At 42.9% G+C, this 15491-nt stretch overlaps 1 protein-coding gene across 7 annotated transcripts in view; it reads left to right on the top strand.

Annotated features, from left to right (window-relative positions):
- Positions 1-15491, top strand: part of bnc2 (basonuclin zinc finger protein 2) — a 174338-nt gene that overhangs the window by 121858 nt on the left and 36989 nt on the right. For all 7 annotated transcript variants that reach the window (XM_085409718.1, XM_085409723.1, XM_085409720.1 and 4 more), the window contains 2 exons: positions 11733-11835; positions 13647-13882. In XM_085409718.1, coding sequence (XP_085265844.1) covers positions 11733-11835; positions 13647-13882 — 339 coding nt within the window. The remainder of the gene's footprint in view (positions 1-11732; positions 11836-13646; positions 13883-15491) is intronic.

A 15491-nucleotide genomic window follows, 5' to 3' on the forward strand; every position in this document is an offset into this window, starting at 1 on the left:
GAAGTAGAAGAAGTCTTAACTTCAAAGCCCCCTGCAGTGTGTGGCGCGCACACACTAATGAACACATCACACACACAAACACATAATGTCCTGCAAATAATTCACTTTCTCCGGCTCTTACATGTTTTATTACAAAGTAGACCACAGATTGGCGTGTTTGAAAATAAAAATAATGCACGTGAGTGTGTTTCCATAGCACAAACACACATGCACACACGCACACTAACACAAGTCATTTTGCAAGCACAAACAGTCAATACCGTAGTGGCTGATTAGTATGAGAAGAGGGGATGAATATTGGAGAAGGACTCTCAAGAGCCATCCATGAAACATGGAGAGGATGTCAAAGCATTTTGTTCCTATCTCGTTCATTAGGCCTAACTCAGGCAGACGAACTCGAGTCTCGAGTTTTTTGAAGTTCGCTCACAATCACGCAAATACATAACGGCGAGACAAAAAAGGCACACGCTGAATACAACGCCGCTGGAAACAGTTGTAGTTATTAGATCACCGTGTCTGACATTTTGTCGACATAAGTAATTAATTTAGCCTTTCTATTGGGAAAGTCCAAAGAGCCCAATTAACATGGCTAATATTGCTGCATCGTGTAAAAACATCTTTTTTTTTTAATACAGAGGGAATATTTAAATGACTTGCCTTCATTATTCAAATGTATAAGCAGAGTCATCACTGGGGAAAGAGACAAGATGGGATTCACACTCGCAGGAGCAAAAAAATGATAACCAATCTTTTATTTCTGCACAGCATTCAAATAAAGAAAAAACAGCATATGTGCTTTTCCGGTAACTTTTTCTCGCCTTGTTTTCGTGTTTGTCATCTAAAGTGAGACGGCGTCAGCTTTAGTTTCCACAAGAATAAAAACAAAATAGATACAGAGTAGATGTTGCTGTGATAAATGTTCATTTTCAGATTTAAAAGAAAAAAGATTGTTTTTTTACAGTGTGTCTCCGTAAGCCTACAAGCAGTTCGGTGTTAAATAATAAAGAGAGTGGAGGCGATAGCTAAAGAGGATTTTTGTCTTTTACACTTGGTCCAGTACACATGTTCAGACACGAAGCCAGGCCAAAGCTCTCTCAGTAGCCAAATCCAAAAGGCTCTGTAAGCAACACGCTCCAGAAATAGGATCAGATAAATAATATTCTTAATTTAGAGAAAATGCAAAGAGTCAACAAGCAGGAGTGAGGGGCGTTTTACAATTTACTTGAATATGTTTTTTACAAAATTGCTTTTGTGGATACTTTGTTTTTCGGTTTTCACGCTTGTCCGGGTGTTTGTTTTCTAGCGAACTCGGAGGGCCCCACTGCTGCAAGGCCTGGGCTCTTGGCTCGACTCTCCCACTCGTATAGCTATAACAAAGTCAATATTACAAAGAGGTAACACATGTCAAGGTTTGCTTCAGCCCTGCCCTTGTGATGTGATCCTGGATAGGGGCACATGGACACGCACACACACACTGTGTAAAAGAATGCATGCCTTCAGTGGTTCAGACTGTCTACCTCAATGAGGTAAAATATATTCCGATCTATTTTTTTTCATCTCTTTGCAAATTTGTTCTCTGGTTGAAGCTGGTATTTTGGCTCTTCTCACAAGTGAAATTGTTCATGTGTGCGGCAGTGTGTGTGTGTGTGTGTGTGTGAACTTCTCCTGTTACACGGTATCATGTGTGAGTGTAAAGTACTTGTTGTGCGCTCACATAAATTTTGAGAGTGTGTGTGCGCGTGTGTGTGAGGGTCAGTTTGTTTTGTTTTTCCCTTACTTCAGCACATCTGAGAGAGCTTTTCTGGAACTCCTGAGCCCTGTCCAAACAAAGATGGCCGAACGTGAGGGATGGAGGGGAGGTGGATTGGGGCGTGTGTGTGTGTGCGTGTGTGTGTGTCTATGCGCGTGTGTGTTTGTGATTTTTCAAGTAAGCTGGGACCAGAAGGGCCTTGCGAAAAACCAAAGGAGGGAGAGAAAACCGAGCCCCTGAGAAAGGCAGCTGGAAACACGGAGACTTGTGCCCCCCCCACCACAAAGACACGCACACTTCTCCTCCTCTTCCTCATCCTCCTCTCCCCCAGCTTCTCACTCTCTCTCTCTCCCTGGTCCAGCTGCACTCAGATGTGTCTGCACGGTCCCCCCCCACCGGCCCACCAAATTCCCCCCCATCACCCCTGCTCTCCCAAGCTCAATGCCACTGCCAAGGGGAGAGAGAATGAGGGAGGGAGAGAGCGAGAGTGTCGCAGCTGGTAATACTTACTGGCCATTTTACCGCAGTAAAGGCATGAGATTCATTACGCCAGGGCCCGCGTGTTTTGCGCTGAGTACCGGCCGTGTTATTGTTAGGATGTGGTAAAATTATAAATATGGAGGGGCGAGGGGGATTTGGGGAAAGGGGGTGCAGGAGAGGAAAGCGAACGTAAGGTGGCAGCGGCAGAGAGGGGAGGCTTAGAGGAGAAACCCGCCGCTCATTAACTCCTCTGCCACAGTCTTGTTTCTCATGATTGGGTGGCAATAAAAAAGTCTGTCACAATTTGTCAAAGTTAATGACTCAATGGCACACCAGCACTCAAGGGCTGGAAGACACGCTAACATATGTCGAATTAGTCAATAGCTTTATAATTGCAGAAATACGGATTCCGGCTTTCGCCAAATGAAGCGGACTTTGAGGGTCCTGAGAGGGAACGCGCAATTTGGTCAGGTCGATTGTAGGATGGCAATCACTGTGGCTTGGCTTCGCTGTTCTCGTGCAATTATTAGTCTCTTCCTCTCTCTTTCTTTCTTTCTTGTTTCCTCCCTCCCTTTTCCACCTGTTTGAGCTCTCCGTCTTCTTTGTGACCTGTGACTCTGCATCGGCGTCTAGCCTCCACTTCAGCCCCTCTATCTGTGAACTTTGTAAGACTGATAACACCCAGATGGACTTTCCTTTGGTCTGCCGTCTCCTTCCCTCTTTCGCTGTCCTGTTGCAAAGACACTCCTTGGTTCTCTTCCTCGTCGTGCGGCTTTGGGAGTGACACTGCTGTCACTGCACTGATGTAACTATTGGTTAAATGCTCTCTCCCTCCCCTCACTGTCTATATCTGTCTTGTGTCCCGTTTCTCTGTGTCATTTGACACTGCAAGTACTCATGGACGTTTCAGCTTTTTCTTGGAGGGTTGTTTCTAAAAAGGGAGCTACAAAACTGAATCAGGAGCAGTCTTCTGGCTATGCTGGCTGAGGTAAAAAAAGAAAAGAAAAGAAAGAAAAAGCACAAATCTGTAAATAGCATGAAGTGATTTTTCCTTTTTATTAGGTGGTGGCGTTCTAGATTTAGCGCCTCGCGAATAATCAGAATAATGCCGTTATCATTGTTCAGCATAGCTTATACATAGTTTGTATTTCCACAGCTGTTGAGTGTGCAGGCCCAGGTGTTTACAAGTAAACCACTGCTGCTGACACACTGTTTGAACAAAACTATGAGGAAAGAAACAAATATTATTGCCCAGTCGTGTGTCTTGAAAACCAGCCAATGGTGTCTACAGTAGTGTTCAGTTCGGTTGACAAAAACATATACATAATTTGCAGATTGCTTACACACAATTAGTACATGATTTTTTGCATTAAAAATGGTCAAAGAAAATAAAGAGCTATTGGCAAGATGGAACCTAGGAGCTCTTCCAAGATTTTGCTGGCTGGGAGCGAGTTTGAGTAGGGGAATTCACTGCACGGGTGCGTGTGTTAGTGTGTGAGTGTACACAGGGTTGCATGAGAGGGAATGTGGGAGAATGTGTGGGCGCTTGTATGTGTGTAGTTTGAGAGGTAGGACTGGAGGTAGCGAGTCCCACCCTCTACACTAGTGTGATGACTAAATGTCAATTTGGCGATAGTCTCTCCTGCGCTGGCCTCCTGTCGTCACGCTGCGGTCAGGCCCGCATCGTGTGTGTCCCGTCGCCCACACCAACCAGTGATGACCATGGAGATGTCCCCTCACGGAGAGGGGTCAGCAATATGTCTGGGATGTGACTAATACTTTCTGTTTGTGTTTGGGGGAGATTGATAGAAGAAACAAAGAGCAACCATTGTTGGTCATTTCTTCCTCTGTTGCTCCATTTTTACAAACTTAACCTTCTCCGCCACTCTTCCTGTTTTTTCACCCTCCTTTTCCTTTTACACCTTGCCGTTTTCTCTCCTTTTTTTATCCCCCCAACAACACACACGCACACACAAATGTGCGTCTGGTCGCACTGTGTGGCCACATCACTCGCTCAAGTCTCCAGACAGGAATGCAGTGTTGCATTGCAGGCCTTCGCTGTGATAGTTGCATTCGACGAGGGGCAATCAGTGGGCCAGCCAGTGCAGGTGTCAAGTCTGACAGGGAGTTGTCCTTATCAGCCGTTCGTCCCTCCCTGTGATAGGCTGAAGGTCGCAGCGACGGTGGAATATATTGACAACAATGGCGTCTTTATTTGCTTCCCTTTCCTGTGCTCACAATGGCTAGTGATAGGGGAAGTGTGTTGCTTGAAAAGCAGAAAGACTAATAAGTGTCGACTGGCTTTTGGTTTTTTATTTTATTGCCAAAAAAGTAGCAGTTCAGATAATATTATTCCTGCTTGTTTGAAAAGGAATAATTACTGAAGTGCAACTGATACTGGCTATTTTCAATTAATACTAATAGAAGTTATAAACATCCAGTAAACATCTTATCAAACTAAAGCTGACATTTTTAATAAAATCCTGTCATTTGCTACTAAAATGTAACACATCTACAAGGTTGGATGTTTTGTGGTTGAATAATAGCAATGCTATTCAAAGTGAAAATAAGCATCATAACTACATGTTTTCAATTTTTATACTGTATATGCTGGAATTCTGTACATTTATAGAGATATGTCTGCAATAATATAAAGGTAATATCTCTGCTGACATGTCTTTGGGTCGTATTAAAGAAACAGCTGCTGTTTGCAGCTTTATCCTCTTTGGCTTTTGACCTGAATATTAGCATTGATACAGTATTTCAGATATTCACATGAGGTGAAAAAAGAAAGTCTCAAACAGCTGTCTCTTTTGGGAATTTTAGCATCTTTTGCAAAACATTTTCTAAGCCTACCTACCTCCCCTCATTAGCTTTCCCTTCCTTCTCCACCTTTCCTACAAACTACCTTACCTGACAACCCCTCTTCCCCCCAAACCACCCCCTGCTCCCTTGCTATCTCACTTTTTTTTTCTTTCCCCACTTCCCATTCCTTCTCTCGCTCCATCCCTGCTTCCCCTTGCACTTCTTCTTTGAACCTGGCCTTGTGTCTGTGGACCCAAAGGTCTGTCACTGGGCAGGTGGTTTGATCTCTGGCAGGGGAATTGCTTTGAGGAGAGCTGAGAGGGGCCAGTGGCCTGGACTAGGGGGCCTCTGCATGGACCTGCTGTCTACACAAAAGATGGGAGAAACCGCTGTTCCCTTGATGCTTAGGTATTTGAACTGATAGTGTAGTTCTGTGTTAACCATGTGGTGCATTTCTTCATCTTTATAGGTTGCACTGTCTGAGAGCATGGCATATCAGAGCGAGATCACAGGCTTGTGTTTCTGATCCGGTATTTCTATATTATGCTCCCTCTTCCTCTGTGTTTCACAATATCAAAGCCAGCTGGGTCCTTTATCCGTCCACTTTATAAACAAGTGCGACTGTCCAGAAGTACACGCTCGGCTATTTATCATGCAAGTAAGTCAGACCGAAGGTTTCATCATCGATCTGATTCGAAACATTTCAGAGTGGACGTTCACTAGTCTTTACTCGATGTTTATTTTTCCTTGCTCACTTCAGTTCTAACTTCATTTTCAGACTTGTCCCTTTTGAACTTCAGATTAAGAAGTTTACAGTGTGTCACAAAAGACGCCTTTGAAAAAGGCCTAAATCCAAACATCATATTAGCCTTTTGTATTTATTTGATCAGGCTAGGGATACACCAACTGATTGACAATAAAAAATATGTCAGGTCATTAGCTGAGAGTGCGTGCAAACAACAGACATGGCTGCCTCTATTTGTTTGACTGAAAGAGGGGGGTGGAAAGGAAAAAAAGAGCGGGGTCCCAGATCTCCACATGAATACACGAAAACACATGCTTCTCTTCTCCTTCTGTAATCCACCGGGGACTCACGCCCCATTTGGTTCCTATTAGCATAGTTCTGGTCCCTCTGCCCCGTGTCAAAGCCCAGACGCACAGCTGCACAAAGGACAGGGACCTCTGGCTCTGTGACTGCCAGGCGGTGGGCTCAAAACGAGAGCTGACACGGAGGACGAGCCTCACACTATGGGAATTTCTGTGGAAAACAGTCTCTATTCTGTGGACTGCAGTTTAGAGCAAGTGTTTGAAAACTAAAGCTAGTGCACAAGTGATTAATTGTTGTTTATTTTGTACCACTTTGTAAAGCAAGAAAGCTCTGTTTCGAGCCAAATCCAATGTATGAAATCAAACAAGCAAAGATTAGCCCTGGCATGAGGCATTTGCTCCCCTGTATTTTGTGGCATGCTGTGTCTGACTACAAAGACTTTCTTTATTCGCCGTGTTTTATTTGTCACCTGTTTCCAATATGGACATTGTGAAGTCCTGATCTATCTGACGGATCCAGGGCCCGTTTTATGACACGCAAAGCTGCCGTGCCTCTTTTCCTACACATGTTGGCTGCACATTTCTGGCAGGAAATTGACAGCATTTCAGCAGCTAACTCATGGATGAGATAATATCTTGTGGGTGGAAGAGAGGACAAGATGCTCCCAGTGTTTTACAGTGACCCTAAGCAGAGACAAATTTAAATCTCAAGCTGCTGCTGCAAAGACTTACACACATGCACACATGATGTGCAAGTACGCACGGGGTTTTCATTTAAATCTCGGCTTTGCTTAACTCACTAAACAAGAAATGTGGTCTGTGTCTGTGTGTTGAACATGATAAAGGTTTTAGTTAAAGTAGAAGGAACAATACCCGCCCAGCATCCAGCAGCTGTCTGTGTTGGCTTCGTCGTACGAAGTCTAGAGAGGATATAGAGAGGCAGAAACGGGCTAGGCAGCTGGTGCTTTTGTGGTGCTGGTGTTACAATGTCAACCTTCAAATATGACAGTTAGGAATACAGTTATAACGGATATTAGTTTAGGATCGCCGTCAGTTCTTTAGTTTCACAGCACCAAATGAGTACCTTGGTTGACCTTTACATATGCTGCTGCTTGGTTTAGAGTTGGACTGATTATCTAAACTAAAGTCCAAGATGAAGCCATCTTGTTCAGCAGCTCCCCTTTCCTGCAGTTCTTCAGTCCATCTGTCCCACTAACAGCCTTTTAATTGAGAGTCCTCCCCAGTCTGATGCTGGCCATTGCTAACTGTCAGTGTTTATACAATTGGGCTGGGACAGGGACTGTGAGCCAAGCAAAACATCCATGAAACATCAAGCCTCGAGCTAAACAAAACCCAGCAGTGAGAGACGCACACACTTGAGCCAGATAGGGGCTGGAAATGATGCGTTCTGATTGCATCTAGGTTAAGTTGTTGACCACAGTGGTAACGCGACAGCTGGGAGAGAGTTGACTGTTGTTTCGGGTCTAATTGCTGAAGCCTTGTCGGGATTTTCCTCGGCTTGCTGTTTAGCTGTTAAGTTTTCTTGTGATTTATGAAGCCCAACGCACACTCCTCTGTCCTTTTGCTCACAATCGTCGTCTTTAGTTGCGAGCCAAAGAGGAAACCCTGGCGAGACACTAGCACAGTGACTAATGTTGTGTATCTGGCCGGGCCTCAGATAACACAGCCTCCTCCCCCGGCCTGCTGTGACAAATATGTGCGAGTGTAGCGGTGGGATCTGGGCCCAAGCTCGTCCCTGACCCAGCACAGGCCAGACACAGGTTAAACCACGGTCAAATACAATCCAGAGCCACAGAAGCGGAGTTGCAAGTACGTGAGCATCTTAGAGAAGTCTGATGATTTTGTCTTTCTCATTTCCTCTGACAAGCCACACGCACGGGCCAACTCACATCTTGATCTTGTTTTTGATGGCCATCCTTGACACATCCGTCTGCTGCCTCTCACTCTGTAGTCTTTTATCTCATTGTGCGCAATCAGCTTTGATGCAGTCACATGACAAACATTTCTTCTGTTTCACTCCTCTTACATGTTCCAAACTAAATGCGTAACAATGCACAAATTAATACAGAGAAATAACAGGCACTGTGCGTCCCCTCCCTTCCTTTTTCTCCCGTCAGTGCCTCCTCAGTCGAGAGGGGCTTGCTGCTTTAATGCTTCTTAATGCTGTTGTCTGCTTAATGGGCCAGATATGAGAGGTGCTGCTAGCCAGCGTAATAAGTCAGTGATTAGAGGGCGCCTTGTCACAGCAGCAGCCCTGCAGACAGTGGCACGCTCTAATTGCTGTATTAGACGCCCCTTAAGTATCTTGTCAGCTGTCAGACCCCAGCTCGTAAACAGCAGAGGTGCATTTGATATTTCCATTTGTTTGTTTCCATCTTCTGCTGTTAGCGGTGCCGCGCAGAGAGGTAATTAGAAAAAGGCCTGTGCTGTGTGACATCATCGTGCTAAATTTGGCTGCTCTAAATTAGATTTTGTGAGGAGAGTTTCATAGTTTATGCAGGAAAGTCTTCTGTGGCAAAAGCAGAATAAACTGAAGTGCAATTAAGCCAAAGAATGTACTCAAAAATTAAGATGAAGTGTGTACAACATAACAGGACCACAAAATGATCTGCTTGACTATGTCTATAAAATAGTCAAGCATGCTCGGAAAGGGTAAAGCAATAATTCAAACTTGAAAAGTCAGAACCTTAAAAAAACATCAATCAGTCATCAAGGATGTTGCTTATTGAGTTTCCACTGATCAAATCTTTTTAGCTCTGAACATAATTGGGGGTCTGACTGTTAAGAAAGCACTTCAGTAGCACTTTTCTTACATTTCACTGTAATCATTGGTTCAACACTAGTTGAACAGGATATCAGTTTAACTAGATAAGAATGTATTAAAGAAAAAATATTCCACTGAAATATAACAATAATTTCAATATTTTTCTTGTAGGCCTGTAGGTGGTTCAGTAGTGTAGTCGTTTACACCTTCACCTAACACGACACCAACCTTTTGGTGCTGCGTCAGAAAGGGAATCTGACTTAAACAGGTGGATCAAACTGTGCTACGCACTGTGTCGACCCTTTGTGAATAAGGGAGTAGTCTTGTAATCTAGGCTGCAGGGAACTTATATGTTGGCAACATGGAAATTTGATTAGGAAGTAAAAAAGGGCTGTAAGTGGCTACATGAGCATGGATGTTGCTACAAAGTTGTTACATTAAATCAGGAATTTTATGGAAAACTATTCAAAACATACCACTGAAGAATTCTCCTTTTTTGTCTGTCTATCTGAAAGGTCACGCATTTGACCCTAACTACCTCTGAATGTTTATGAGCTCCTACATCTGGTTAGTATGTGTCCTTGACTAAAGGAACACTGAACTCGTTTAATGCGCACTGCTCTGGATTAGAACGTCAGCTCAGTGCTTAACTTTTGCTCCGACTGACACACGGCGTGTAATCCTCGCACACTGCGAGGATTGCCATCCCTGCACCTGGAGAGCTTAAAAATGGTGTGAAGTCAAATAATCTCTGTCTCCTGTCTCATTTGGTGTCAAACTGTGAGGTGACATGGTTAGAAGTGGTGTAATTTTGTGTTTAATCTTGGATTAGCCCGTGTTCATTTTGACACCTCCAGTAACTAATCTGGTTTACAACACCTCAGGGCAAGCAAAGGGGGGGATTCTGATAGATTTTATGGTCCCTTAGTTAATTGTGAGTGAGGCGAGTTTTATATCTTGAATTGCAGGATATTGGTCTAATCCGCAGACGGGGTGAATGTTACTTGCAAAGCAAAGAGCAGAAAAATTCTGTCTTTTGCAGCTCGTGCGCTGACCTCAGCTGTGTGATGCAAAGGCCGATCTGCGCCTCTAATCCTTGTCTATCTGAAAGTGCTGATTGCTTCTGATATTGTGAAATATAGGCTGGTGGCACAGAGATGGACTCCAGCCTACGACCCACAAAACTGTCCCACCATTACCTTGTAAAAATTACATTGAGACAGTATGAGATAACATATTCAGTGCAGACAATAAATTCATAAAGTTTAGTGTGCTGATAAGTAAAGTTTGGTCTATGAACTAGCAGTTAGCTTTATATTGTCTTCCTCTTTTTTTTTGTCTCTGACAGACACCCACAGGTATGTCTGCATTTTGATCTGACAAGCTTCTGCATCATTTGAAATTCCCCATCAGAGTAAATATGCAGCAGCTCGCTGCAGTCCCTTTGTACCTTCCAGCCAATGTGCCGCATTAAGAACACCTGACATATTTTCTTTGCAATACTTTTAATTACAGATTTTTCTTCTTATCATTTTAAAGAAAGAACACATAGGAAGAATATCCTCAGCATTTCGGCACAGACCCGCCGCCATACTGAATGTAAAATATTTTATTCTATTTATATTAACTTGTAAACGCTGTAAATATAAAATGTGCAGAATTTGTGAAGCAGTGAGAAGATTTCTGATCTGCACTTGCAGTTCAATGGATGATGGTAATGAGTCTGAGAGACTAAACGAGGTAATGCATTTACCGCAATGAAATCTCAAAACTATTAGACTATCGCATAATGATTATTTAGCCCTTAATCATTATTATTATTATTATTCTTACTTTTTTTATGCATCACCAGCATAAACAGTGACTGCCTCATGGAGTAGGAAGCTATCAACTTGCACACAACAGCCAACATTACATTAAAGTAAAAAAATAAAATAAAATACATATTTGATTAAAAACAAAGAAAACTTTGGATGTCATGAGTGTTTTCTTCCCATAAGACATTTTGCTGCACTGATCCTCCTACAGCTTTTGATTCCCCTCAGGCAGTTTAGGTTGGTGTTAGGATCTGTATTCATCATTTCATATAGATAATGTAAAAAAAAATGTCTGATAAACACAAGGCTGACAATTCCTATTAAAGATTCTTATTTCTAATTAATTTTCTTGCCTTCTTGCTTCCCCGTGCCAGCCTGACATTTACAGCTTGCAGCTGTTGTACTCTTCTGGGTGATGAAGTTGCATTCATTTATACAATTTTTGCGATATTGAACAATCAGACTCATATATGTGATCAAGTGAACACCTTTAAAATCTAACAGGACATTGTCTTGTCTGTTTTGTTTTGTTTTTTATGGGGAGGTTAAGCCTCAGAAGACGATGTGTTGCACTGCACTGAGTCGGCCTTGTCAAGTCTGGACACTTAACCTCTCCCTACTAAAAGCTTTCTGGGGTCAGACTAAGTGCAACTCCAGTGTTGAGTAATGGAGCCTCAGTCAAAACAAGTTACATTTCTATGTTTTCAGGAAGCAAAGCCCTTTGTTGGGTCACGTGATCTCAGGATTCTTACTGTATACGGAGAGGCGGAGTCGCACTATGGAATCAAAAAGTAGTTGGATATGTAGGATCCGGTCTTTATCTCGCTGTTGTCACATTTTAAAGAAACAGTCAAAGCATTATGTTCAGTATGTGATGAGCTTTGAGCTTTTGCTGACCTGCAGCAGTCTTCTTAAACTTCTTTCTTTTTTTTGTCAGTTCACGGCTGTTAGCTGAAAGCTGCTCTCTGTTAGTCTTGCTCCATTATCTCTCCTTTTTACCCAAACTGTAATTGATTTGGATTTCTTCTTTTCTTGTGTGTTTCCACAGGCCATTCGCTGCACACTGGTGAACTGCACGTGTGAGTGTTTCCAGCCAGGGAAGATTCACCTACGAACATGTGACCAGTGCAAACATGGCTGGGTAGCTCATGGTGAGAAAATCACATGACCATAAATCATTAAGGTTGTTGTTGTATCTACCAAAATTAGTTATTGAAATAATGAATAGATTCATCCTTTAGGGTTTTCATAAAACTACTTTATGTTTCTATATAGCTGGGCTCTATATAGAAATTATCACAGTACAACTAATATTATCTGTGTTCTGTTAACTTTACTAAAACTGTACTAAAATCCAAATGATTTTTGCTAATTTTCCACAGTAAAAGTAACTTTGCAGTTCGTTTGCTTCTGATTTTTTTGTTTGTTTGTTTTTTTTGCTTTCAAAGAGTCTTGTTTTTGCATCTTAGATCAAAAAAAAGAAAGAAAAACTCTACAGCCGCAAGAGAGATAGAGTAGCAAGAGACCACACCTTATGAGTTTTTCAAGCGGGTAAAAGAAAAAGGGAGAGGAGGCAAGAAAGTACAAAGAGAAGAAGGAGGGTGTGGGGGGGGGGTGAAGATAAAAGAAAACACCTGTTTGGCTTGCGTCCGCAGAAGCGCAGGCCATGGGCCCTTCAGCAGATCGCACAGGACCCCATTGACTATTTTTTAATCTCTCCCTCTGAACTGTCAAGCACCCATCTCTCCTCTCCCCCACTTTTCATTTCATGTCGGCATTGGCAGGGACTCTGACAAGTAGTTCTTCATTTTTTATTATGTTCGTGTCTGGCTGTGCTGTGTTGTCAGGCAAAGCCCTCGTCAGCAGGAAAAAAAAAAAAACATCCCGGGATCAGAGAGAGACCCAACCAGGTGTCACCCAGACAGGCGGGGAAAGAGGGGTGGGAGAAGGAGGGGGGGTTAGGAAAGAGAGAGGGACTGAGAAAGAGGAGAAGAGATAAAGAGTTCACCAGGTGTCACCCAGGCAGGGAGCAGGAAGAGGTGAGTGAGCCGGCAACAGTGGGGGTATTGACAAACCTATACTGTAACTTGCACTGACTGTTAACCTTTACGAGCTGCAGTGACAGAGAGCAACTTTTTGCCCCCATTTTTGCCCCTCAGGGGAGTGCAACCAACAAGCTGTCGCAGGTTATTGCTGAAATTTGCTGGTAGCTGCATGTAGATGCAGGGCTCCTCAGCATGTTTTTCTTTAGTAAACAGTAGACATATCATTTATAATTATGTAATACCAACAATTCGTATAGTCTGCTTTTTCTTTGTAATACTTCCATTAATATGAAAAAACAGCATAAAAAGTCAATGCAAAATTTTATTTGCAAGACATTTATGAATATGTCTTGCAAAAACAAAACAAAACAGGATAACCACTGACTTAATTATGTCCCTCCTGCTTCTTGTCATCTTTAAATGTCCAACACAGTAGAAAGAAATCCTATGTTACCCTTTAACCCCTATGACATGCACCCAGTAACCATGCAACTTTGGCTCCGTTGCTTCTGAATAATAATAAGTGAGCCAAAAGGTGTTAAGGTTAGAGGCAAAACGTGGTGAAACTGGGGTGACACATCAAGACAAAAGAGGCAAATAAAAACAAAGGTGCAAGGGCAGCGTAAATGTGAAAGAGCCAGACATTATAGATTCAATGGAATAAATGGCTGATAATAGCGTTAATGCCACTGCTTTTATCTGATAGATATGTTATTATCAGCTAGTGCTGACTACGCAGTAGCCTAAGAGGAAAGATTTGAGATGGGAGAGAAACTTGATAGTCATTAACTGTGCATGTGTGTGTGTGTGTGTGTGTGTGTATCTGTGTGCGTGTGTGTGTGCATGTGTGCATGTGTGTGTGTGTGTGTGTGCATTTTCTTTTCTTTCTCCCTTACTCTGCCGGGTCGCTCATGCAGCTCTGGACAAGCTCAGCACCCAGCATCTCTACCACCCGACCCAGGTGGAGATCGTTCAGTCCAATGTAGTGTTTGACATCAGTAGCCTGATGCTGTACGGCACCCAGGCGGTACCTGTCAGGCTCAAGATCCTTCTCGACCGCCTTTTCTCCGTGCTCAAGCAGGAGGAGGTGCTGCACATCCTGCATGGCTTGGGCTGGACCCTCCGAGACTACGTCAGGGGCTACATACTGCAGGTCAGTGACCGGCTTATATGCTATAGTGTCACACACAAAGCATTCATATGGATTTAGTGTAAAGTCCAGATACTATATATTAGTATTTACTCTCCTCGTACACACCGATTTGTCCTTGCAAAAGGTTTCTATTTGCCTACAATTTTCCATAATGTTTTTAAAGTGGCTCTTATCATCCGTGGTGATCATTACCATCAGTTCCAAATCTGTCTAAGATTTCCCCTGACATTGCAGTTATTTTCAATTTTAGTGAACAAAAGCACAGCTTTGACAATCTCGGCCACTTCAGTCCCATTGTCCATCCATTTTCTTCCCATTTTCCCTGCTGTTATCTTCTACTTCAGTGTGCCCCCTTTTTCCTGCTCTGTCAACACTATGCCCCTCTTCTGGAAAAATGGAAGGGATTTTTTTAGGGAGGCAAAAAGAAAAAGAAAAGAAAATGTAGAGAAAAATGTCACGCCATCAAGCTATAAAACCGCTGTAGCACGTTTCCTCTCTCTATCCATCCCTCCCTTCACCCTCCCCTCCCAGATAATTGCAGTCAGACACATTTCTCAATCAAAGGTACAGAGGTTTTGGTGTTGAAACCCAAACCAAAGTGTTCCTGAATGAATTAGTTAAGAGCAAGTGAACATGTGCATGTGGTTAGCTGTGTGTCTGTGTGTGCGTATGTGTGCACATGCATATATGGTTTGGTCTTCCAAGAGTGTAAGTGGAACAGCATGATCAGGACAAAGTGGTTTGTATGTGGAAACAGCCTCTGTGTGTAACGAGCTCACCAGTTCAGTTAGTTTCTTTAGGACACACACAAATACACATGCAAAAAATAACAATCCGGCAGTCTTACGATACTCCCAATCTGTACGTTACAGGAAGGACGTACAGCCTGGCAATATTATGATAATAAAATAAAACTAAATCTAATAGAATGATTTTGATTTTTTTTAAACTAAAAAAACATGTTTATTGACTGTCATATTTAATACAAAATAAACACCAGCGCCTGTACTAGTTATTATTAAGTCAGTTTTCATTTATATTGAGAATTGACCCTATTAAATAATATAAACAAGCATCAAAGTGCCACATTTGAGAAGCTAAAAAAAACAACTAGATTTTTGAGATTTTTGCTCCATTGAATAACAGCAATTAAGTGATTTGTTTTTTGCGGCTGCGTCAGCTTGAAAATCCCCTTGCGCCTTTTCATCGTTCTAACCCGACGTTTTCCCTGAGAAACCTGACTCAATGCGTTAAGTCTGCAGTGTGAGAAAGCCTTGCATTGAGCAACCACTGGAGCGCTGGTGCTTCCCATAGTTGTAGCCTCTGTGTTTTTATCAGCTGGTTCTAATAGTCAGCTGGTGGGATCACTGTTGCTCAACTGCTCAGCCTCATGTCACGCTACTGACTAAATCCTCTAGATCTCCTCGGAAGGGCTTCAAAGGGGCCGCGGCCACAGAGAAGCAGCCAGTCACTTAAGGACAGTAAGTAGTCATTGTACGGCCCTATTAGCCCGTAAGTAGCTATGAAATTCAATCATCTTCACCGAGCCTCCGGGCGACGCCTTATGTCAGGGGCGTGTTTCCCACCGCTGCATCGCACTAAATGAGAG

The sequence above is a fragment of the Rhamphochromis longiceps genome, linkage group LG6, assembly GCF_057381845.1.
Source record: "Rhamphochromis longiceps isolate RC_006_pf linkage group LG6, R_longiceps_female_GT1.1, whole genome shotgun sequence".
NCBI classification, from domain to species: Eukaryota; Metazoa; Chordata; class Actinopteri; order Cichliformes; family Cichlidae; genus Rhamphochromis; species Rhamphochromis longiceps.